Raw genomic sequence first — 23,554 nt, 5'->3', positions numbered from 1 at the left:
CCAAGGTTAGACTGTGCATAATCTTGTAGGCTATGCCAATGATTATGGTCTCTACCCTAAGAAAGCTATGTCAGGAGATTGGGCAAAAGGTTAGGGTGGTGGTGGAGGCTGACATGTAGACAAGGGTACACATTCAAGAGGTTTTCAGAACAGTAAAATGGTGAAGAGTTGCTGATGGATTGGATAAAAGGACTGAGGGAGAGGGAGATGCCAGGCTGCTGCCCAGGTTCTGACTTGCCAAACAGGGGGCCTTTTCTCACCATGATCTGAGATTCTGACCACTATGTCTCCTTGCTCTTATTTTCAGCGTGATCAGTGGGGAGCTGGCTGTCCATGTACGCTCTGGAATCTTGTCTCTATTCTTTAACACGGAGGCTCTTGTTTGGAGAGTGAATGAGTGGGGCGCCAGAGGAGACAATAAGCAGGCAGACAGGCCAGGTAGGAGGGGTGAGAAGTGGGCCCTGGGGGGTAGGATGGGGGGAAGGAGAGAGCAAGGACAATGACACGGGGAGAAGGGCTGTGGAACACTGAGATAAAAGAATCTTGGGATGTGAAAGCCCTATATCTGAGCCAACCCAGTCCAATCCTCTCAATGTACAACTGAGAAAATTAGTTTTAATGTTTGCACTTTATTATAAATGTGATACTTTCACTTGTAGAAATTTTAGAAGACATAAACAGTGAAAGCAAAATAAAATCACCCCTAGTCTTCCGCCTAGACTTCCATTACTGAGTCATTTTTCTCCTAGTTTCCATCTCAGAAATGGAGCCAAGAGCTCATCGACTATCAGGCCCGCGAACGTGCTGGTCCCAACCACCACTCCCGGCTCCGGGAGGCAGTGTGGGGGAGCACCTGAGCTAGAAGGCACTACCTCCTCTGCTTATCAGTTCTGTTTTCTTCCCTCCTTACACTTCCCTCTCTCCTGGCCTCTCACTACGCCCCTCATTCTCCATTCTCTCCCAGTCCGGCAAAGGAATTCCCTGCTCTGCTGCCTCCACATCTCTTCGTCCGCCAGCAGCAACTGGAAGCGCAGGGACTGCTCCGCGTGGCTGGGGGCGCTGCAGACCCACGCTTGGAGCAATGACTCAGACACCACCTGCTTCCTGAAACCTGGGTCCCAGGGCAAATTAAGTGAGCAGCAGTGGAAAAGCTGCAGCATATATTTCTGGTTTATCTAAGCAGCTTCACCAGGGACATGCAGGAATTCATCAAAATGCTGCACATAGACAGTGAGCTGAGGGATGGCTCCTGGGCAGCTGCTCACGGGGAGACAGTGAACGCAGAAGCCCAACTGATGGATTCTCTGCTCTCTCCACCCTCTTCCAATATCTACCTCTGCCAGAGAGGTCTCACCCTCTGACCTCTCAAAATATGTTCATCCTGCTCTGGGTCACCCACTCTCATGTCTCTGAACTCTGGGTAGTAGAATCCTCACACCAATGTCTTCCTGATGCCTTCCAATCTGTTAAACCTTTCTTTGATCTCTTTCTATTCCTCCTCTCCTCTGATCCATTTGAGCTCCAGGTGTCTGCTGGTTGTGAGTTGCACCCTGGGAACACATTAAAAGGCTTCCACGCAGCATTTCAAGGAATAGATGTCCTGACTTTCTAAGGAACTTCTTGGGTGCCAGCCCCAGGTTCCCCACATTGGATAGAGATGGCCGGCAAAGTGCTCAACCAGGACCAAGGGACCAGAGAAACAATGCAGTGGCTTCTCAATGACACCTCAATGTCCCCAGTTTGTCAGAGGCCTCCTTGAGGTAGGACAACCAGAACTAGAGAAGCAAGTTCAGCCCACCTGTCTCAGTCCCTGCTCTCCACTCTGGAGCTCCATCTGGGTTTTTCTATTCCAGGGTTCACATCTCTTTTAGCATCAGCGGAAGAGAGGATGGATAAGGCATGAGGGCATTTATTCATTTCACAGACAATAACTGAGCACCCTTTGGGTTCTATGAATTCAATCAAACACTGGAGTCAAACAGGATCTCTGCTTGAGGAGGAGGATGAGAAGACATTAACAATTAAAGCAATGCATAAAACATGATAGATATGTTACAGTGAAGCACAGGGTGCTATAGACATATAGACAGGAACATTTACAGGAGACTGGTTCAGGGAAGGCTCTCCTGGAGAAGCTAACACAAATGGATTAAAGTTTTGAGAGACTTCATCTCCAGAGGTGGAAATGTGGGATGCATGAGCCTGCTGTGAGGCTTGAACCTCATAGTCATCACTTTACGTGCCCCATTTCCTTATTAGATACAGTGAAGCTGGAGGCCTGTCTGTCCAGTGGCTCCACTTCTGGGCCTAGCTATCTGCTCCTTGTGTGCTATGTCTCAGGATTCTACCCAAAGCCTGTATGGGTGATGTGGATGCAGGGTGAGCAGGAGCAGCTAGACACTTGGCAAGGTGATGTCCTGCTCAGTGCTGACAGGACATGGTATCTCTGAGTAACCCTGGATGTGTTGCCTGGGGAGGCAGCTGGCCTGAATTGCCGAGTGAAGCACAGCAGTGTATGTAGGAGGCCAGGATATCATTCTCTACTGGGATGAGAAAGAACTGGGGCCCAGCTGGGAATGGGAGCGAAGGTCCTGAAGCATAGAAGGAGGGTCTAGGGAAGGGGTGGGAGTAGACAAAAGCAGGATAGAGGAGTTTAGGAGATGAGGGCCCAACCAGGAAGGATAGAGGAGAGGATTCCAGATACAGGAAAGAGGAAAATAAAGATCCAAACTCAAAAAGCATTGAGAATGTTCCATATGCAAGAAAGACAAGACTAAAAAAACTCACAGAGCCAGAAGTACGTGACCAATGAATCCCAAGGGGATTCATTCCTCAGGAAAGGGAACTGGGGGCATTAGAAGGCAGGATAACACAAATGGCTATGGTTAACTGACTGCTTCCTGTTTGTGAGTTGAGCACTCTGCACATGGCATGTCATCTAATCATTGCAACTCTTCTTTGAAGGAAGTACTATTATTTTCACTTTATAGATGAGAAATTGAAGCTTAGCTAGGTCAAGTTGACTGCCCAGAGTCTCATTGTTAGAAAGAGGAAGAGCTGAATTTAGATTGAGGTCTGCCTAGCTGCAGAACTATTGCCCTTCCCTATGTGCTATGCTATATCATATGCTGAAGTGAACTGAATTACAGGTACCCAGACCCTAAGAAAAGCTGGGGCATCTAGACTTCAGGAGAATAGAAGTGGGCACTTTAAATGGGATGTAATTCAGAAGCTCTAGGCCAGAAACCTGCAGTTGAGTCTTTGACAGTCCAAAAAAACCACCAGAAGGGCCAGCAGATACATGCCATTTATTACTCACAATACAAGGAGTCTTCAGCACTTGGTTGTTTGGAGCTGCAGGAAAATGCAACTGGCCAAGAGCAGGCATCGTGTTATATGTGAGCAGAGGGGAGGGTAATTGCTTCATTCCGGGGAACAAGAGTTTTTCTCTGTGGAGGTGTGCTGCCTAGTTAGTGCTGGAGAGGACCAGACCAGCCATGCCCTCAAGCGAAGCAAGGAGATAATGTCCATGGGAACAGCCAAAGGGGCAGATAGTGCCCATGGGAGCAACTGGAAGTGTCCTTGGGGGCAAGCACAGCCTGGGGAATGCTTTTTTCATTGTCCTCTTTGGGGCTGCTGACCCAGCAGTCCTCTTTGCCTCTCGTGTGGTGAAGGGGCTATTTTGAATTAACTCCACAGGGAGGGGAAATAAGCACCTGGCATTCTCACATGTGCTTAGAGAAGGCGAACTGAATTAGGGGGTATTCTGGGCTGAGAGATCACCTGTGTTTCCCCAAGCAGAGGGGAGACATGTATCCATGGGCTTGATTATCATGGCAGTATGGGTGTCACTGGCATCCCTCCTTTCGATAGGTTGAAGCTTGACCTTCTGGTTTAAGAAGTGCAGGTACGTCTTCCTTTTCCATCTCCACCTTTCTTCAGCCGTTCTCCCCATTTCTTCTCCCTTCCATCCCCTCTCCCACTTTTCCTTAATGGTCTCTCCTTTTCTATTCTCTCACAGATCCTATCAAGACATCCTGTGACTATCCTCACCCACCCACTAGAACTCAGGATCTCGAGTTCCCAAGACTTCAGTGCTCAGGAATTGAGGGTTAAAGAGAGGTACCTTGAAAAAGCAGAGAACAATCATAAAGCAGCTCTCTTCACACCTCTTTAATATTTTAGTTAAGAGGATTTAAATTCTTTTTTAGGAGCTGGGTGTAAGGGCGTGTGTGGTTTGAATGCTGGAATCTGCAATGAACTGGAGAACAGTCGCCCTGTCCAAAGGAAGCAGGTCTATCCAGTTGCTTGTTGTCAAATACGCAATAAGAGCTGGCTTGGTTGTAACCTACATTTTTCAAGAAAAGTAGAAGTCTGGACTTTTATGTGAAAGTAAAATTTGACCTAAAATACACTTTTGCTAGCTGACAACAACGTGGGGCCTCCCAGTTTGTGTCTCTTCTATAAAAAGTTTGTCCTAAATGCCATATTGGTAGTTTTAGATTCACAATGGTTTCTATTGTGAATTTGGATTTATAAAGAGGCACATTTTCTCTTTAAAAGAAAGGCTGTAAGAAACAGGTGTCTTAAGCTTTTATTTGGTATAACTTGATTAACAGAAATAATAGTGAGTGTGTATTATGTAGGAAAAAACTACTCTGAGTAGGGATATTTCTCTCAAATGGGAAGTCATTTCATTCAGACTGGAAGAAGATAGTCATGAAGATATCCCCCCAAAATAGGCTCTCTTACTTATAGTTATTACACAAGACAATGCACAGAAAGAACTCACACCTGGGCAGGTGTGAGCTGTAGGGATGCTGGCTCAGCTGTCTTCTCTATTCTTAGCTTAGGAAGGAGAGAGCAGGAAGCTTAGAGGGACAGGAGACCTCCTGATACAGGACATAAGGAGGCCAAGTTAAAATCATCTGTTGGCTATCAGGGATGTAGTCTCTTGGCACCAAAAGCCTTGGGAATGGGGCCCAGTCATCTGTGTTTTAACAAGTTCTCAGGTAATTTTGATATTCAGCTATAGTTAGAGAACCACTGTTCTTTGGCATTATGTAATGTTATGCAATAAATTTCTCAGAATGCTAAGTGAAAATATTGGCTTGGGGTTAGACAGGAAAGGCTTCCTGGAAGGAAGGGAGTTTGAAGCAGAACTTAGAGAGGCAGTAAGGTGAACCAGCAAGTGCACTGGATCAGGATACTGGAGTTCTAGCCTCTGACTCGGGTTCCCTCTTTGCTAAATAGAGATAATAATCTGTCTTGATTACAGATTGAAAATTTGTATCCCCCTTTCTCCCCCCTCCCCCCAATTTACCTGTTGCAAATCTGATGCTCAGGGTGATGGTATTAGGAGGTAAGGCCTTTGGGAAGTGATTAGGTCATGAGGTCTGAGCTCTCATGAAGAGATTTGTGCCCTTATAAAAGAGGCCCCTTCCCCACAACCATGGGAGAACACACTGGAAGGTACCATCTGGGTACCAGAAGGTGGACCTTAGCCAGACACTGAATCTTCTGGTTCCTGATCTTAGACTTTACAGTCTCCAAACTATGATAAATAAATTTCGATTGTTTATAAGCCACCCAGTATTTTGTTATAGCAGCCCAAATGGACAAAGACAAATTTTCTCACAAACTTATTGTGGGGAGCAAATGTGTACAAATGTGTGGCAATCTACAATGCCTTAAAAAATGTGTGGCCTGGTACTGTTTTTCGTACCACACTGCCCTCAGGCAATGCTGTTCAGCTTAGCTTCCTTAAACAGTATCAAATTTGTGAACCGATCCCATTGGCCTTTTACATTCTTAGGGCATGTGTGTTAAAGTTCCTTCTGAAATATTTTTGGAAATCTTCAGCATAAATTTACAGCATTGATTTATTTGGAAAATAAAGGCCTATCTTTCCAAGAATTCTGTTTTCTTCCTTCAAATAGTTCAAATCATCTTAGAAAATTTAGAAAATTCATTTAGAATGTATTAATATTCTCTTGATGAATATTGTGTTTCTTATTGAGTGCTGTGCTGATAGTCACTTTATTGCCACTCAGCTTCAAATTCATCCTTCATTATATCTTTAGTGATAATGAATGGAATTCCTCATCATTTCTCATATACAGTGAGCACACTGTTAAGCTTTTTCAGTAGAGGGCCCTGGAGAGACACTGCAGGAGGAAGGGGTCCTACTGCAGTTTCCAGCTACTGCATGGTGGGTCAGTGGAGTGGGAAGAAGTCATGATGTGGAGTGCTGCCCCAGCTGTATGCCCAGAGCTCATGGATACTTGCTGACCTTGAAGCTTCATCCTAGCAAGGACCTTCCCATGGCCTTCTTGATATGGAAACTGGTGATCTGCAGGCTTCCTGCCCCTCCCAGTGCCCCTCTATAGACCCTCGCCTGGCTTAGTCCACCTGCTGCCTAGAGGTTTCCACTGAGCCTCACTTTCTCTGCCAGCCCCTGCCTAAGGTCTGGGGGGTTACTCCAGCTTGCTCAGTGTCTTCACACCAGTTCTTGCCTGGACAAACTAGAGAACTCTGCTACCCAAGGGGCTAAATTCTACCTTCTGCAATGAGGTCTGCCCTCCAGTCTTGTGGGGAGGGGTTTCCCTTCTAAATTTTTTCTTCTTTGATCTTCCCGCTTCAACCCTAGAGTTCCATGTAGAGTTTTCTTATATCTTATAGTTATTTTCCCATTATAGTTTAATAATTCATCCTTCTCTGTTTAGCTCACCCCGTGATTTTTATTTCCTGATTGGACTTGGGAGGATATGCATAGTGCCTACTTTTGACTATGCATAGGAATCTGTGAACTTTCCAAAGCCCTTATTTGAATCTGTTTTTGCTCATCAGTCTATGGCATAGGGTTCATCCACTTTCATGTGTGGTGTAGCTCTTTTTCCAAGAGCTTAGTTTTGATGTTTTTCTTTGCCCAAGCCATTCTCTGGAGTTGCTACCTGCCTCACTTTTAATGCATCTGCTCCTCTTAGTCACTGGGGCCTCTGTTTAGGGTGTTTAGGGTATAAATGAGAGAAGTGCTGTTAAAAGTTAAGATAGGGCCAGTGAAAACTGGGACTGGCTTAAACTTTCTGTTGATTATTTTCCATTTGTGCTTTGCAGTGGACTTCCCCCTGGGCCTGGCCCCTATTCTCAGGCCACACATATCAACACATCCCTCACTTTCAGCATGGTTCTTGTTCTGAAATCTGACAGTGGGAAGGCTTTACCCTCTTCAACTTCTCTTTATTGTGGCTGAGTCTTGGCAAGACTTGTAGTTTTCTTCTTTTACTGATTTTATTGAACCATCCCAATGGGGGAGCACTTCCCCATTTTTCCTCCTGCTTTTCACTCTGCAGATAACCATCTTTGCTATTTTGTGAAAATTAGGATGATCAAATAATAAATTCTACATCGTTTCTCCTTCATGGCTCAAAGATTGAATTTATGCTCATCTCTACCTTCAGAAGATATTTCTATCTTAGCCAACACAACCTTTCCACCTTTTCATTTGAACTTTTCTGGCATAGTTTTGTAGCTTATACCCACTGTCTCACCAACCACAGTCTCCTTACCTTTGACATCTTAATGTTCCCAGATAGGCCTTGAAGTTTAAAAAAGAAAAGAAAACCAGAAACCAAACAAACAAAAAAAACAACTCCAAACCTTTGCCAGACTATGTTTCCCTTTTGAGGCACAATACTATTTTCCCCCTTCACTGAAAAACTTCTCCCACACCTGATAGGTGCATCGGGTTGCTGCTTCCTCACCATGTACACTCTCCTGTCATATGTTTTCTCCACCCTTGACTCTTCTGTAACTAATTGTTTCTATCTGTTTAAGGCCCTTCTCACCTCTTCCTTACACTGTGGCAGGACTTTTCCTTTATCCAGTCCATCCCACACAACATTTCTGTATTAATCTTCCTAAATACAAATGTCATTTCCTTTCATGACTCTTCCCTGGCTATCATTTGCCTGACTGATAAAGGTCAGGATCCTTAGTAGGCATTTGCAATACTTATGCTCCAGTGACAAGGTATCTTCCACTTTTTGCTACATAGATGCTCCACTTTTTTTTTTTTAATTTTCCTGTTAATCTCCTTGCATTATGGCATCTTACCCTTCTTCAAGATTTAGCTTTAATGAAAACTTGTCTGAATGATCAAGAACTAATATATTTCTGGAGGTTTCTGATAAAGAGTGTGGAGCAGGTAAACACTGTGCTCACTTCCACTCACAACCACATCAGAATTCCAACTAAACCACAGAACAACCATCAGTGAGAAGCACTTGAAGTCTAACTGAAGCACTACAACTAAGGACATAGAAAAGAAGCCACCTTGAGACTGGTAGGAGGGGCAGAGACATGGAAGGGACTGGTTCCACACACACGTGTAGAGGTTAAAAATCAGGAGAGATGTCTCAGCTGTGTAGTTCCCCATGAGGAGTGCAGTGTCCCAGCCCCACAGCAGGCTCCCTAGCCTAAGGTTCCAGTACTGGGAAGAGAAGTCCCATAACTTCTGGCTGTGAAAATCAGGGGAGATTGTGGCTGAGTGAGAGGAGGGTGGCTGGAGTCCCAGGCATTTCTTTTAAAGGGCTCACGCTTGGACTTACTGACAGACCTACTTGCTCTAAGCTCCAGCACTGGGGCAGCAGGTTGAAAGTTGCAGAAACATATGAGGAGGAAATGAGTTGTTGGCTTCATTGCGAGGGCTGGAGGGTCCTCTTTCTCACAGAAGTGCTAGCATAATCTTTTGTTCCTTTATTGAGCCCTCCCCCTTCCTGGTGTACCATATCTGAGTCTCCATCAACCTTGCTAACATGGTTCATCGGCCCTGGTGATTCCCTGAAACCCAGCTCCAGCCAACTTGCACCCAAGACACTTCCAGTGGCTTTTCCATACAAATGGCCTGTCTTGGCTCATGCTGTGTACTTTCCTAAAATCTCTCAAAGCTCTACAAACCACGAACAGGCATCATTTTGCTTGGCATGCCACATACCTCTTGCTAAGCAGGAGGTGCCAAGTATGGCACTAGCAGCAGCCAGTTTGCAGTTTGGTCTCTGAAGGCAAGCTCAGCGGGGTTGGCAGCCATTTGGAACTACTTGGTGATTTTTGCCAGGTGGCCCTGGGCAGAGCACAGGCCGCAGCTGAACTTGTCCAGCAGTAGGGCCCCTCCTAGGAGATTCCGGGCCTGACACACCTGGTGGCCGGCTTCAGACAAAGCCAGAGCACTACCTGGAGCTGCAACCAAGGAATATACACAAAAAGGGCAGACTGGGTCAACACCAAAGCCCTTTTAAATTCTATTGAGACTCGTTTTAGGTCCAGGATATAGTCAGTCAATCTTGGTGAATGTTCCATGTACACTTGAGTAGAATGTGTATTCTGCTGTTCTTGAGCAGTCTAGTCTGAAAATACCAATCAGGTTGTTTGTTGATACCGTTCCTTTTCTTTTCTTTTCTTTCTTTCTTTTTTTTTTTGAGGATTATATTGGCAATTTACTTGTTTTTTATTAAAATTATTGGGGCGACATTGATTAATAAAATCAAATAAATTTCAAGTGTACAGTTCAACAATATGTCATGTATATTGCATTGTGTGTTCACCACCCAAAGTTAGATTTCCTTCCATCTCTGAATATTTGATCCCTTTTACCCCTGTCTACATCCCTCTCCCTGCTTCTCTTTGGTAATCACTAATCCACTGTTTGTCATATTTGTTTGTTGCTTTCAGTTTTATATCCCACGTATGAGTGAAATCATATGGCTTTCAACTTTTTCTGCCTTATTGTGCTTAGCATGATTGTTTCAAGATACATCCATGTTGTTGCAAATGGCAGTTTTTCATCTTATCTTATGGATTAGTAATAGTCCATTGTATTTATTCACCACATCTTCTTTATCCAATTATCTATCTTGGGACACTTTGACTGCTTTCATGTCCTGGCCACTGTGAATAATGCTGCTATGAACATTGAAGGGCATTTATCTTTGCGGGTAAATATTTTTGAGTTTTTGGGTAAATACCCAGAAGAGGGATTGCTGGTTCATATGGTAATTCTATTCTTAATTTTTTGAGGACCCTCCATACTGTTTTCCATAGTGGCTGTAACCAATTTTTTTATGGGGGCAGAGATATCAGGTCTTCTTCTTGCACAGGAAATTTCTAAGTAACTTTAATTCCAAATAATCAATATGCCATTGTAGGATATCTTAGGGTAACTGTCCAGGCCCTGACAATGACAGTAATTTAAATTCACATGAAATAATATGAAACAACATTAAGACAACAGATGGCATATAAATCTGATAATACCCCACATTCTTTACAAAAATTTTGCAAAATTTTTACTCTTGGTCATCACCTCCAAATAATAGCTATTTGTTTTAATATATGGGCTTCCTTTATTACTTGGAAAACTTTCTGATCCTCTAGAGGCTTCAATTTAGGTGTTGTTAGGCAGGATCAAAGCAGACTTTAGTGTAAGGTTAATTTTGACCCAGCACTTTAAGTAACACCCTTCTAAGGACTTCTAAGGACTCTACTTGTAGACTAGAGGAGGACCTTCTGCAGATCCCTGGAGCTTTCTGTGTAGTTGTCTCTTCTCTGGTCCTCTGTCTTGTTACTATAACCACTTGGCCTGTCTGAAACCCTGACTGTACTCTCAACTCAGACTGCCATACTCCACATTATCTTCCTTCCTGGGCTACAGTTTAGAAATTCACTTCAAGCAGTACATTGCGGGGGAAGATAATTGACTCACCTTGTTTATTTCCACTTTCTCAGAGATCACTGACTTGTGCTGTCTGATGTCCAATGTCTGAAAATTGTTTCGTATGGATTGTTATTTATTTATTTTTTAATTGTGTCAAGCCACAGGGTAAATCTGATCTTTGAGAAGAGGTCCAGTCATATGACCTGCGGAAGGCAGAAATGAAGTGAGGAACATTTTCCTAGTATATTTTCTTCACTGCTAAATAGAGTCGTGGATATGTGAGGTTTTTCTGCATCTGCCTTCCAGTTTCCATGCTCCAGAACTCTGTGTATTTAGAGGCAGTGGTAACAGAAGCTTTTTGACTGTTGTATGCAGGCCCACTTGTGATTTGGTTTAAATTCAATAAACCTCTTCCTGCCTGTCACCACTGTGATTCAGTTGTGAAGTATCCTGTGTATTAATCATGTTTTTGTTTTCTATATTCAATGATGCTATGACATCTTGAAGACCTTACCGGGCAGGGATAGACTGTTCCTCCTAGGGCTAGCTAATTCCTAGAGATAGCAATGTCCCGTGAGCATATCTTTCACATGCAGATAAACCAATCCAAATCCCATATTTCTAGCCACCTCTATTATCTATCTCTCACCCGCCAAACCAATATTTTCCCTACCCTTACCTCTAGGGCCAGGTGCCAAACAACTGGAGACCACCCTTATAGCTCATAGTTCACTAAAATTAGTCAAACCACCAAGCCCTGAACTGCGCCTTACCCTTCCTTGCCTTTCCTATGGAAAGCACCACAGCGCCTCTGCCCTTGCTTTCCCTTCACTTCTTCTGCCTTCTGACTGACCTTGGAACTATCTCATAGGGCCCTGCATGGCATGGTTGGCCCCTTCTTTTGAGAACTGTAAGTAATAAACTCTTCTTTCAAAAGCAGTTGTCACCATGTCTGTCACTTTGCCATACCCGATTAAATGAAATCCTGGTACAAATGAAGACATCCTGGGAGTCATTTCTGCAGTTCTTAGCATAGACTCTTCTCTATTCTTTTCAACAACTCTATTGCCTGTATTAAATATCTTATTGCATAAAATACTCATGTTGTTTTCTCTTTCTTTACTGACTCACATGCAGCTACATGAGGGAGACGCTCATGAAAAATGTTTCCATTGTTCAGGGCTGTAATCCATAGTAATATTAAAACTTTAAGTTTTAAATGCTTAATACTTATTGAGTGAAGGGAACGGAATCTTGCCATAGAATGGAAGACATAAAAGAGCAGCATCATTTAACCCAAGAAAGGCTTAAAGGCTGTGGACTCAGAACTCTGTGTGTACTGAGGCCAGGTTACCTGGAGTCCTCTGCATGCCAGCTATGGTCCTCCCATGTGCGTCTGGACACCACTGCTCTGCTGCAACTCGGACTGTCCATGGAGCATCAAATAGAAGAGTGGCTGGAGGATACAGCTGATTATGGGGCCATATAATTATTTTTCAAATTCAAAAATGTGAATTTGAAAAAGATGTGGCAGGCGAACTTAGATCACAGGCTGTAGTTTGCTAACCTTTGGCATAGTGTCTATTTGGCAGTTGTAGCTTCCAGTGTACAGATTATCTTAAATATGAAGAGAATAAAGAACATTTCTCATTATACCTGTTTTTGATAGAAATTCCTCAAATTTTAAAATTACTCTCTGCTATAATGTTTGAAAGGTAGAGTCAGGGACTGAGTCTCCTTGAGGTGGGATACAGATGGACTTGTGAGCCGATCTTATCTATTTTGATATTCACGATTAGATCAGAATTTGTATTTATTCTATTTTATTGGGAAGAAAACTCAGTCAAATCAGATTTAGAAAATTTTGAGAATAGTATTGAAAAGATAAATCATGCTTTATAGAAGAATGTTATTGAAAAAAGTCTATTTAGGAACAACTGATAATGTCATAATAAAACTATTTTTTAAAGATTTCATTAAGATAGTTGACTTGAATACCCTTCAATCTACTTTTAATATTTTTCTCTATTTATACTCTGAAGTTAAGTATGAGAACATGAAACTGCTCGCAGCCTGCATTTCCCTTTTTGCTTCCAAGTATTCTTTATTTTATACTTCATAGTATCCACAAACAACAGAAGTTCTAAATCCCATACACATGGCAATTCTCCTTCATGACTCCTGTGATACCTTATTATTCTTTTATTGTGGATTTATTTATTTACTTATTAGACATCAGTTACGGAGGTTTGAATTAATTATAGTCCTCAGCTCATGGCATACATATTAGCATCTTTGGTCTAGGCAAGGACTTTTTTGTTTTAACTTAAAAGCCCCTCCCACCCTCCCATCCTGGGTTTATTGCCTTTGTCCTCATTACCAACTTCCATTCCCATTTTGATACTTAGACAACCATTTAAAAATGTTAATGGATAACTTTTTGTTTATAGATGTCCTTGCAAATTGTTTTGTGTGCATGCATTTTAAACTTTCGTAATTCACATTATATACATATTTATGTATCTATTTGTATGTACTATTTTATATTTTATATATTATTATATATCACATATATATCACACTTTTCCCTAAACACTATTTTAAGATTTATCCCTATTGCTATATGCACATCTAATTTGTTGTTTCTAATTGCTGCATAGTAAGTTGTGTGTCCACAGTAGAGCAACTATCACTTTTCCTCTCAAGAGACCCAAGTTGCCGCTGATACCCACAATGAAGATTCTCATACTTGCTCCTTTATGGACATGAAAATAAAACAGTGCTTTAGAAAGGTAATTTTCTCAACAAATGTACTGAGTGTGTTTAATAAAAATTAAATAATATTAAGTACCAGGGGCATAGCCATGCATTCTCCAACTCATAGTGATTAGGAATTGAGATTTGTGTCCATGAAGGCATAGCACCAGGAGAACAAATGAGCTCCCATCACCAATAGGTCTAAAGATACCACCTCAAGGTGGGCTGAATATTTCACATTTCACTTACAGACTAGGAATTAATTGACTCTCCTGCTGCATAGCAGCCTTGGAAATGAACTGTGTTGGCACATAGAAGAGAAGAGATATGTTTCGACAGAGGGTTAAGAAGTGGGTACTGTCACTCCTCCCATCTACACAACCTCTGTTGCTACCACAACAGGGCATAGTCTTGGGGATGACAAAGGGAGGTGGGATGTTTTCTTCAGGAGCAACTAATTATTCAAATAAACTAATGTAAGGGCTCTGTGTGACACACACACACACAAAATAGAAAACAACAGAAGTCCCCACCTTCAAAGGAACAATGTGCCATGACCCTGAGTGTAGCAGGATAGGAGCAGAGACAGTATCCCTGGTTCATTATGATCATCTGTCAGGATGGATGTGTCATCTTATCTATGTTTTGGGGCAGGGGGTAGTGGGTGTTTCCCTTAACCCTCTAAAGCAAATACTTTAATGCTACTATACTTGGGTCCTTTTTATTCCCTGCAAAGATACTACATGTTATGTATGCTTCATTGGGGCCAGGAGTTCAAATCGGTGTGTCTGCTCATTCCCACTAAGAGTACAGTGATGATTTATTTGTCCTTCTAGCACATGTAGTCACCCACGTTTTTGTAGGAATGTCACTCATGCTGGGTCTATTCAGCTAAGCCCCTCCCATCCTCCCATCCTGGGTCTATGAGCCTAAAGGCCAGTGCTGGTCCCCACCTTACAAAAGCACACCAAGACCTTTTGATGATATCTTAAATTAGCCATTTAGCTTCTTAATTTTCAGTGTTCTTTTTTTTTTGTTCCAATATAAGCTTTTTAAAGTCTATATATTTCCCTTGAAATGCCATTTCCACAAAAATGGAGGCAACTTTAATGGATATTTCAGTGCAGTTCTCACAATGTTAGTACAGTAGCCAAGAAAATTAGCATAGATATAAAAGATTTGAGCAAAAACATAAAAATATAATCTAGTAGACCTATATCTAATTGGCATCCAAAAATTGGGCATTCCAGTCAAGATGGTGGAGTAGGTAGACAGTATCCTTGCCTCCTTCCAAGACCGCATCAAAATTACAACTAAACAAAACAACCATCAATGAGAATCACCTGAAGTCTCACTGAACAGAAGTCCTATAACTAAGGATATACAGAAGAAGCCACTCTGAAACTGATAGGAGGGGGTGGAGACACAGAATGGGCTGATTACACACCTGTGTGTGGTGGTTAAAAATCGGGATTGCTATATGAGCTGCAGAGGTCCCCCCGCTGAGAAGCACAGGGTTCCGGCTTCACTCCGAGCTCCCCAGGCCCAGGGGCCCAGTGCCGGGAAGAGTAGTCCCCACAATTTATGACTGTGAAAACCAGCAGAGATTGTTGGTGAGTGAGATGGAGGGCATCTGGAGTCCCAGGATTTCCTCTTAAAGGACCCACATGGGGACTTATTCACTGACAGACTCCCTTGCTCTGAGCTCCAGCAGTGGAGCAGCAGCTTGAAAGGTGCCAGGGATGTACAGGGAGGAACTGAGTTGTCTGGCTTCAGGGCAAGGGCTGGAGGGTCAGGTTTCTACCAGACAGAAGTGCTGACTGAAGCCATTGTTCCTTTGTTGAGCACCCCAACCCCAGATGCAGACCCAGGAGGGCAATTTTTCTGAGTTTCCATCAACTTGGCTAACACTATTTGCCTGGACCTAGAGACTCCCTGAGACCCTCTCCTTACTCAACTAGTGTGCCTGCCCAAGCCACTTCCGGTAGCTTTCCCATACAAATGGCCTGCTTTGGCTCATGCTGTAGACTTTCTTAAAATCTTTCAAAGGTCATAAACCCCAGACAAGCGGCATTCAGCCTTGGCATGCCCTCTACTTCTTGCCAAGGAGCCCCAAGCCTGGCACTAGCGACAGCCAGCATTGGTTCACAGCTTATCCACTCCCAGGCACCTCCACACCCAGCACCGTGGCAATCATTTGAAGATCAATTTGTAGCTCATCCTAAGTGGCCCTGGGCAGGGCACAGACAGTGGCTGACCATGGCCTACAACAGAGCCCCTCCCAAGAAGTCCCAGAACCAATATACCCCAGTAACCAGCTTCAGACCACACCAGAGCACCAACCAACCACCTCCATAAATGACACACCCAAAGGGTAAACTGGGAAGGCATAAGAGCCCTGCTGAAGCTAATCATGCTCTATAGAATCAGCCTCTGCACAATAGCTCCTCCACTGTAGTCACAGCCAGTCTTCACAACCAATCACCTTGAAGGTCAGTTTCTCCTATTGATGTGTAAATAGCAACAAGGCTAAACTACAATAGGAGGGCACACACAACCCATACAAGGGACACACCTGGATTACCCAGCTCAGCTGACCAGGGTGACTGCATCACTGGGCCCCACAGGACACCAACTGTATAAGGTTACTCTGCTAAGACTGGGAGACATAACAGCTCTACCTAATACATAGAAACAAACACAGAGAGGCAGCCAAAATGAAGAGACAAAGAAATATGTCTGAAATGAAAGAACAGAACAAAAATCCAGAAAAATGTAGACAAACAATCTACCAGATGCAGAGTTTAAAACACTAGTTATAAGATGCTCAATGATCTCAGTGAGAACTTCAACAAAGAGATATGAATCATAAAATTGGAGACAGAAAACATAAAAATGAACTAGTCTGAAATGAAGAATATAATAACTGAAATAAGGAATACATTAGAGAGAATCAACAATAGATTAGATGAAGCAGAGGATCACATCAGCAATTTGGACGACAAGGTAGCAGAAAACACACAATCAGAACAGCAGAAAGAAAAAAAATCTGAAAATATGAGAATAGTTCAATGGGCTTTTGGACAATATCAAGTGTACCAACATTTGCATCCTTGGGGTAGCAGAAGGGGAAGAGTGAGAGCAAAGAATTGCAAACATATTTGAAGAAATAATGATGTAAAACTTCCTTATCTTGGCGAAGGACATAGACATACAAGCCCAGGAAGGGCAAAGAATCCTAAACAAGATAAACTCCAAAAGACCCACACCAAGACACATCAAATTTAAAGCCAAAAGTTACAAAGAAAATCTTTGTCAAAAAGCAGCAGCAAGAGAAGAGCAGTTAGTTTCTTACTACCAGCTCATTCTCAACAGGAACTTTGCAGGCCAGAAGGATTAGCAAGAAATATTCAAAGTGATGAAAAGCAAGGATCTACAAGCAAGATTACTCTACCCAGCAAACCATAGATAAAGAGCTTTCCAGACAAGAAAAAGCTAAAGGAGTTCATCACTATCAAACCAGTATTACAAGAAATGTTAGAGGGACTTCTTTAAGAAGAAGAAAATGATAAAAAATGTGAATAATAAAGTGGCAATAACCACATACTTATCTTTTTCTGTAGCGATATGATTTGATTCCTTTATCTTTTGTGTATCTACTACAGGTTTTGTTTTATAGTTACCACGAGGCTTACAGAAAACGTCTTACAGTTTTACAGTCTATGTTAAAAAATCCACTCAACCCTATCGTAGTTTTCATGTATGTAACAAATTGCTTTTCTTTTGCTGCTTTTAAGATTCTCTTCTTGTCTTTAACTTTTGACAATTTATAATGTGTCTCGGTGTGGGTCTATTTGGATGTATCTTGTTTGAAAATCTCTTCACACTCTCTGTACCTTGATGTCTGTTTCTTTCAATTATGAAAGTTTTCAGTCATTATATTTTTGAATAAGCTTTCTGCCTTTTTTTTCTATCTTTTCTCCTTCTGGTGCCATTATAGTGCATACATAGGTCTACTTGACCATGTCCCATGAGTTCCTTAATGTATCTTTATTCTTATTCTTATGTTTTTTGTACTTTATATTTCTTACCACCTCTTTAATACCTTTACATTTCTTTATTTTTTATTGCATTCTGGAAATATCTTTCTTTTCTCTAAATCACTTTCAACTGTGTCTATTATGCTATTTAATGCACCCAGGGAGTTCATTATATTATCAATTTATTTTTAATTTCTAGATATATACCTCGGATAGTTTCTTTATGTTATCTTGTAATTACATCCTTACTTTCTTTAAATATTTCACATAGTTATTATATATGCTCTCTCCAACAATGACATCAATTTATTCCTAGATAATTTACATATGTTGTTTCTCATTTCTCCTGACATAATGACTAGATAATCTTTATTTGAGATCATAATTATTATTAATTTATGTGAATTTAGTTGGTGTAATTTGAGAGAACTTTTATTCAAAGGATTTGCTTTTTTTCTGACCACTTAGAAATTTAGACTCAGAGTAGGCATTTAAGACTTAGCTTCCTACTTTCTAGCTATTTCAGGGATTAACATGCCTTTGACAAAGTTCCTATTAAAATTAGTCTTGGAGCAACCATTCCTTACTGTTTCTGAATCTCTAGGCTGGTTCCCCGACATACTTGATTCCGTACTGCTCCATTTCCTGTTCTTCTGGAATTAGCAGTTTGCTTTTTGGGTTTCAATTTTATGTCTCTGAAGCCCAAGTCTCTAGTTCCCATGTCTCTTTTCCTTAGTCTTCTGCAGGGGCTCCAGGGTCAGCTCTTGTTGGTCTTTCGCTACACGTTTTGTCTGTTTGCTTTTAAGTAAGTGGAGTTAGAGATATCTTAACTTTTGTGAATCAAAGCCCAAGAATGTGTGTTCCTTTTATGTTCTATTTTTACAGTAGGACTGCTAGGCTTATGATAGAAAAATGAAATCCTAGATCCCACACTGAGTTTTAAGCATAACTACATTTTTCTTCTTTTTCACCCAATAAGATATAATTATGAGAAGAATCAGGTCAGTTATAGAAAAAATGAAGGGATTGTAATTTTTCTTGAAGTTTGGCAAAATTTAAACACAATAAACAATATTTCTGCTGGAATATGGAAAAATGTCAAAACTTTGTTCTCCAAAGTTAGATATATAAACTCATACTTATCTATGAAACTATTGAAGAAAGGTGGGTTCAAGAAAATCTCAGATGGACTGATTTTCAGAGAGAGGAGCCCTTTTTACATGATTATCAAGCAGTTGCAGTTTCTGGAGGCAATGGTGGAGCAGAAAGCCTGCTAAGACTGAGATAGATGGTGGGGACAGGCTGGAGTTATCAGAGTTCTAAAGATTCTCAAATACATCAATAATTTACTTGGCTTAATATTTCTTTCTGGCTTCCTCCTCCTGTTTTGCTGAGAAAATGGTAGTGATGGTGTGGCTAAAAAGCAGAAAACAATCCCTGATCTCATATATTCTCATGTTGACTAGAAACAATGTGCTCTTCTACCACTGATCCAAAAAATAAAACTGAGGTCCACCTTTCACCAAGCTCTAGGATTAAACATTGATAAGAGCAAATAAATTAGGGTTAGGCACTAATAGCTGTGGCTCTAGAAGGACAGCTAACCAGAGATGAAGTTAATTTATAACATTACTGCCTGGGACAAGATTAACTTGATACTCAGAGTAATCTGAATAATTACTTCTTTACTTTAGCAGCCACACATTGGAAAGACATTACATACTCTTTGAAATAAAAACAAAATAGTTGTATGATTAAAATTCCACTGTTATCTACATATAATGTCCAGTACATCATTAAACATTGTGAAATATGTTAGGAAAATGAGACACATAAAAAAATCACAAATCAAAAGAAACAGAACTCTAGATAACCAAGAGATTGGAACTAGCAGAAAAGAAGTTTAAAACTTATATTATAATAAGTTGTGGCACTACTGTGGGCTGGCTCTGTCTCTGAAGTAGAGATCACAGCTCCTCTCAAAGGGGCTTACTCTACATGACTTGTTCTCATTCCAGGTTTTGGTAACAACACCCTCTCTTTGACCATTAAGGCCCAGAGGTGGTGAGAGCTCTGTTGCTACTAGTTCCAACGCTTAGTAAATAGTCTTTTTATAAATAAAACCCATTTCCATCTTCAAAAGTTACATGTATATATATGTAAAGATAGATGGAATGGGAGACCATATGGGAAATCTCATAGAATATATGAAAAATTTAAAATACAGAAGTCATAGAATGTGTTCTGAAAAACAAAAACATGATCTAAAATTACATCTGGGGAGTGACATCAGAAGCATGATGGAGTGAGAGATGTCCCCAGATCTCTCTCCTTTGAAACAACAATAAGCTGAACATCTAAAACTCAACAAAAACACCCAATCTGCACACAAGCACGTCTGAGTTAGGGATCTGCACACAAGAGCTTATGTAGGTCAGAATTATGGGAGTTGGGTGGTAGACTGGGAGAAACAAAGAAGCAGCTTCTCACAGCTGGAGCTCCCTGCAAGAGGAGGTAGAGAGGAGAAGGTGTGGTAGATTCCCTGAACAGCTCTACCTGAGAGAGCTGTGAGCTCCATGTAGTGGCAGGCACACAAGCACGTCTGAGTTAGGGATCTGCACACGAGAGCTTATGTAGGTCAGAATTGTGGGAGTTGGGTGGTAGACTGGGAGAAACAAAGATGCAGCTTCTCACAGCTGGAGCTCCCTGCAAGAGGAGGTAGAGAGGAGAAGGTGTGGTGGGTTCCCTGAACAGCCCTACCTGAGAGAGCTGTGAGCTCCATGTAGTGGCAGTGCCCACATATCAAGGCAGAAAGTAGAGAAGTGGGGACAGCAGAGAAGCAACAGCTGATTATTACCAGCCTGGTTACAAAATGGAAGGCTGAGCCTCAGCTCCCATCCCCCAACCCAAAGGCCCCTCCCTCATATCCTCCAAACCGAACACTGCAGAGCCCCAGGGGAATCTGAGCAAATGCTATCGAAACTGTCGCTAACACTGACAGAGACTGAGACTGAGGGTAGCGAGTGTGATTGAATATTTATAAGGGAAAAAAGACATTATTAAGACTTTATATAAAGCTGGGATCCAAGAAGCTTGGATGCCACCTACTGGAAATCAAAAGGAAAACATCTTCTTAGCAACAGGCTAAAGAGAGACCTTTATATAATAATCTTTCTGGGAAAAAAAAAGCAGAATACACTTCCATTAATGCTCATGTGGAGAAATAGTTTGTTAAACACCATGAACAACCAATGTGACAAGGCAGTTCAGAAAGAAAGAGAAAAATCTCCAGAAAATAAGCTTACAGACATAGAAATATGTGACTTAAATGACAGAGAATTCAGGATAGTACCTCTGAAAAAACTCAATGAGTTCTAAAATAATTCATATTAACCATTCCGGGAATTGAAAAACAACTAGATCAGCAGAATGAGTTTTCAGTAAAGAGAATGAACCCTAAGAGAATGAAACCCTAAGAAAGAACCAAATAGAACTTCTTGAGATGAAGAACACACTAAAAGAGATGAAGAATGGAATAGCAAGGTTGGGAAATAGAGTTGACAAAATGGAGGCAAGAATCAATGATATCAAAGACAGATATCTAGAAATAAATCAGAAGGTAGATGAGGTAAAAGGGGTCAAATATCTTGTGACAGAAAGAAATCTAACTATGGGCGGTGAACACACAATGCAATATATATATGCCTTACTGTTGAATTGTACACCTAAAACTTACTGGATTTCATTAACCAGTGTCACCATAATAAAAAATTAATTAATTAACAAAAAAGAAAAAGAAAAACTAAAACATATTGCATGACCTTAATTGCATAATAAACACTGCTGAGGAATGTGTCAGTGATCTTGAAGAAAGAGCAATAAGACTTCTAAAATAAACACTGAAAAAATTGAAAGACAAATATAACTGAACAGAGTGTCTATAACTTGTGCTATAATAATTGAATTGGGGCAGAAAAATATTTTTAGTTATAATGACCAAACACATGCAGAAGAAAATGGGTAAGACTATTTACCTTTTCATTTAAAACCTATACTAGAGGATAATGGAATGTCATCTCTAAGTGTTGAGAAAAAACCTAAACTGTCAACATAAAATTTCATAGAATGCCAAATATGTTCAGCAACAGTATCTTTCAAAAGTAAAGGGAAAATAAAAATATTTTATGATATATGAAAACTAAGAGATTTCGTTGCCATTAGACTTACTAAGAGATGATACAGTAAGTCCTTCAGTATAAAGAGAAATGATTCAAACTGTAAACTCAGATTTATAAGCGGAACCAAAGAGATCTGGGAATAGTAAATAAGAGTAATATTTCATAATGACAAAATGATCAATTCATTAAAAAGGCATAAAAATCCTGTTAATAAACCTAATAAGAGAATTTCAAAATTCATGATGAAAAGATTGCAGAATCAAAGCAAAAATTAAGCAAACCACAATCTTGATTGAAGATTTTAACACATTTTTTTTCTCAGCAATTGACAGAATATGTGAAAAAAATCAATAAGGATATAGTAGATTTGAATGACACTATAATCAATAAAAAGCAATGAATAAATGAGAGAAACAGAAACTCATAGACATAGATAACAGTTTAGTGGTTACTGGAGGGAAAGGGGGAAGGCCTGGTAGATAAAGGTAAGGGAGGTCAAATATGGTGATGAAAGAAGGTTTGACTCTGGGTGGTGAACAATGCAATATATATACAATGTATTATAGAATTTTACAATTGAAATATATAATTTATTAACCAGAATCACCCTGATAAATATAATAAAAAGGAACATTACACCTTATAAATTCTGAATATATGTATATATATTTCCAGCACACATGACACATTTATCATCATAGACCATATTCTAGGCCATAGAGAGTTCTCAATAAATATCAGAGGATTGAAATCACTGATATATTCTCTGATTACAACGGAATTCAATTTGGAATCAATAAAGACATCTAGAAAATATCAAAATATTTGAAAATTAAGCAGCACAATTCTAAATAAGTTAATTCATGAGTTAATGAAGAAATTAAAGAGAGATTAGAAAATATGTTCAACTAAATGATAATGAAAACATAAGATATCAAACTATGTGAGATGCTTCAAAAATGGTGAAAAGCAAAGCAGAACCTCAGATTTTAAATGTTTATATCAAACAACAACAAGGAATGTTTAAAAACAGTGATCTATGGAAAACAGTATAGAGGGTCCTCAAAAAACTAAGAATTGATCTACCATATGATCCAGCAATCTCTCTACTGAGTATTTACCCAAAGACTTGAAAACTCATATCCAAAAAGATATTTGCACACCGTTGTTCATAGCAGCAGTATTCACAGTGGCCAGGACATGGAAGCAACCGCAGTGTCCTACAATAGATGATTGGCTAAAGAAGCTGTGGTACATATATACAATGGAATATTACTCAGCCATAAGAAGAGATGAAATACTGTCATTTGCGACAACATGGATGGACCTTTAGATAATCATACTAAGCGAAATAAGCTAGACAAGAAAAGTTAAAAATCATATGATATCACATATATGTGGGATATAAACCTAAAAGCAACAAATGAACAGGACAAACAGAGACTCATGGACATGGACTATAGACTAGTGGTTACCAGAGGGTAAGGGGTGGGGAATGAGATGGGAGGTAGATGTAGAAAAGGGGGTCAAATATAGGGGATTAGGGGGAGGGTAAAGTGGGTAAAGGGGATTAAATATATGGTAGCTGGACTTTGTTTGCTAAACGCAGAATTTACAGATGTCAAATTATAATGTACACCTGAGAGTTATATAATTGTATTAAACAATGTTACCCCAATAAACTTAATAAAAAAAATAAGTTTATGGCCATGCCACCCTGAACGAGCCTGATCCTGTCTGATCTTGGAAGCTAAGGAGGGTCAGGCCTGGTTGTACCTGGTTGTACTTGGTTCTGTAGGCATAAAACAAAAAAAATAAAAAAATAAGGGATTGTAAGCTGACAAGATCCTTGAAATCTGTAAAATAAT

At 40.6% G+C, this 23,554-nt stretch overlaps 1 protein-coding gene and 1 long non-coding RNA gene across 2 annotated transcripts in view; both read left to right on the top strand.

Annotated features, from left to right (window-relative positions):
* The window catches only part of LOC102893768 (T-cell surface glycoprotein CD1a), an 85,441-nt gene that overhangs the window by 33,865 nt on the left and 28,022 nt on the right, over positions 1 to 23,554 (top strand). The window contains exon 3 of the mRNA XM_025052278.1: positions 308 to 438. Coding sequence (XP_024908046.1) covers positions 308 to 438 — 131 coding nt within the window. The remainder of the gene's footprint in view (positions 1 to 307; positions 439 to 23,554) is intronic.
* On the top strand, positions 3,914 to 5,916 carry LOC107196247. The gene is made up of 2 exons (XR_003048666.1): positions 3,914 to 4,122; positions 4,212 to 5,916. It is a non-coding gene; the product is annotated as an uncharacterized LOC107196247 (long non-coding RNA).

The sequence above is a fragment of the Pteropus alecto genome, unplaced genomic scaffold (assembly GCF_000325575.1).
Source record: "Pteropus alecto unplaced genomic scaffold, ASM32557v1 scaffold106, whole genome shotgun sequence".
NCBI classification, from domain to species: Eukaryota; Metazoa; Chordata; class Mammalia; order Chiroptera; family Pteropodidae; genus Pteropus; species Pteropus alecto.
This window is presented reverse-complemented; position numbering and strand designations above follow the sequence as displayed.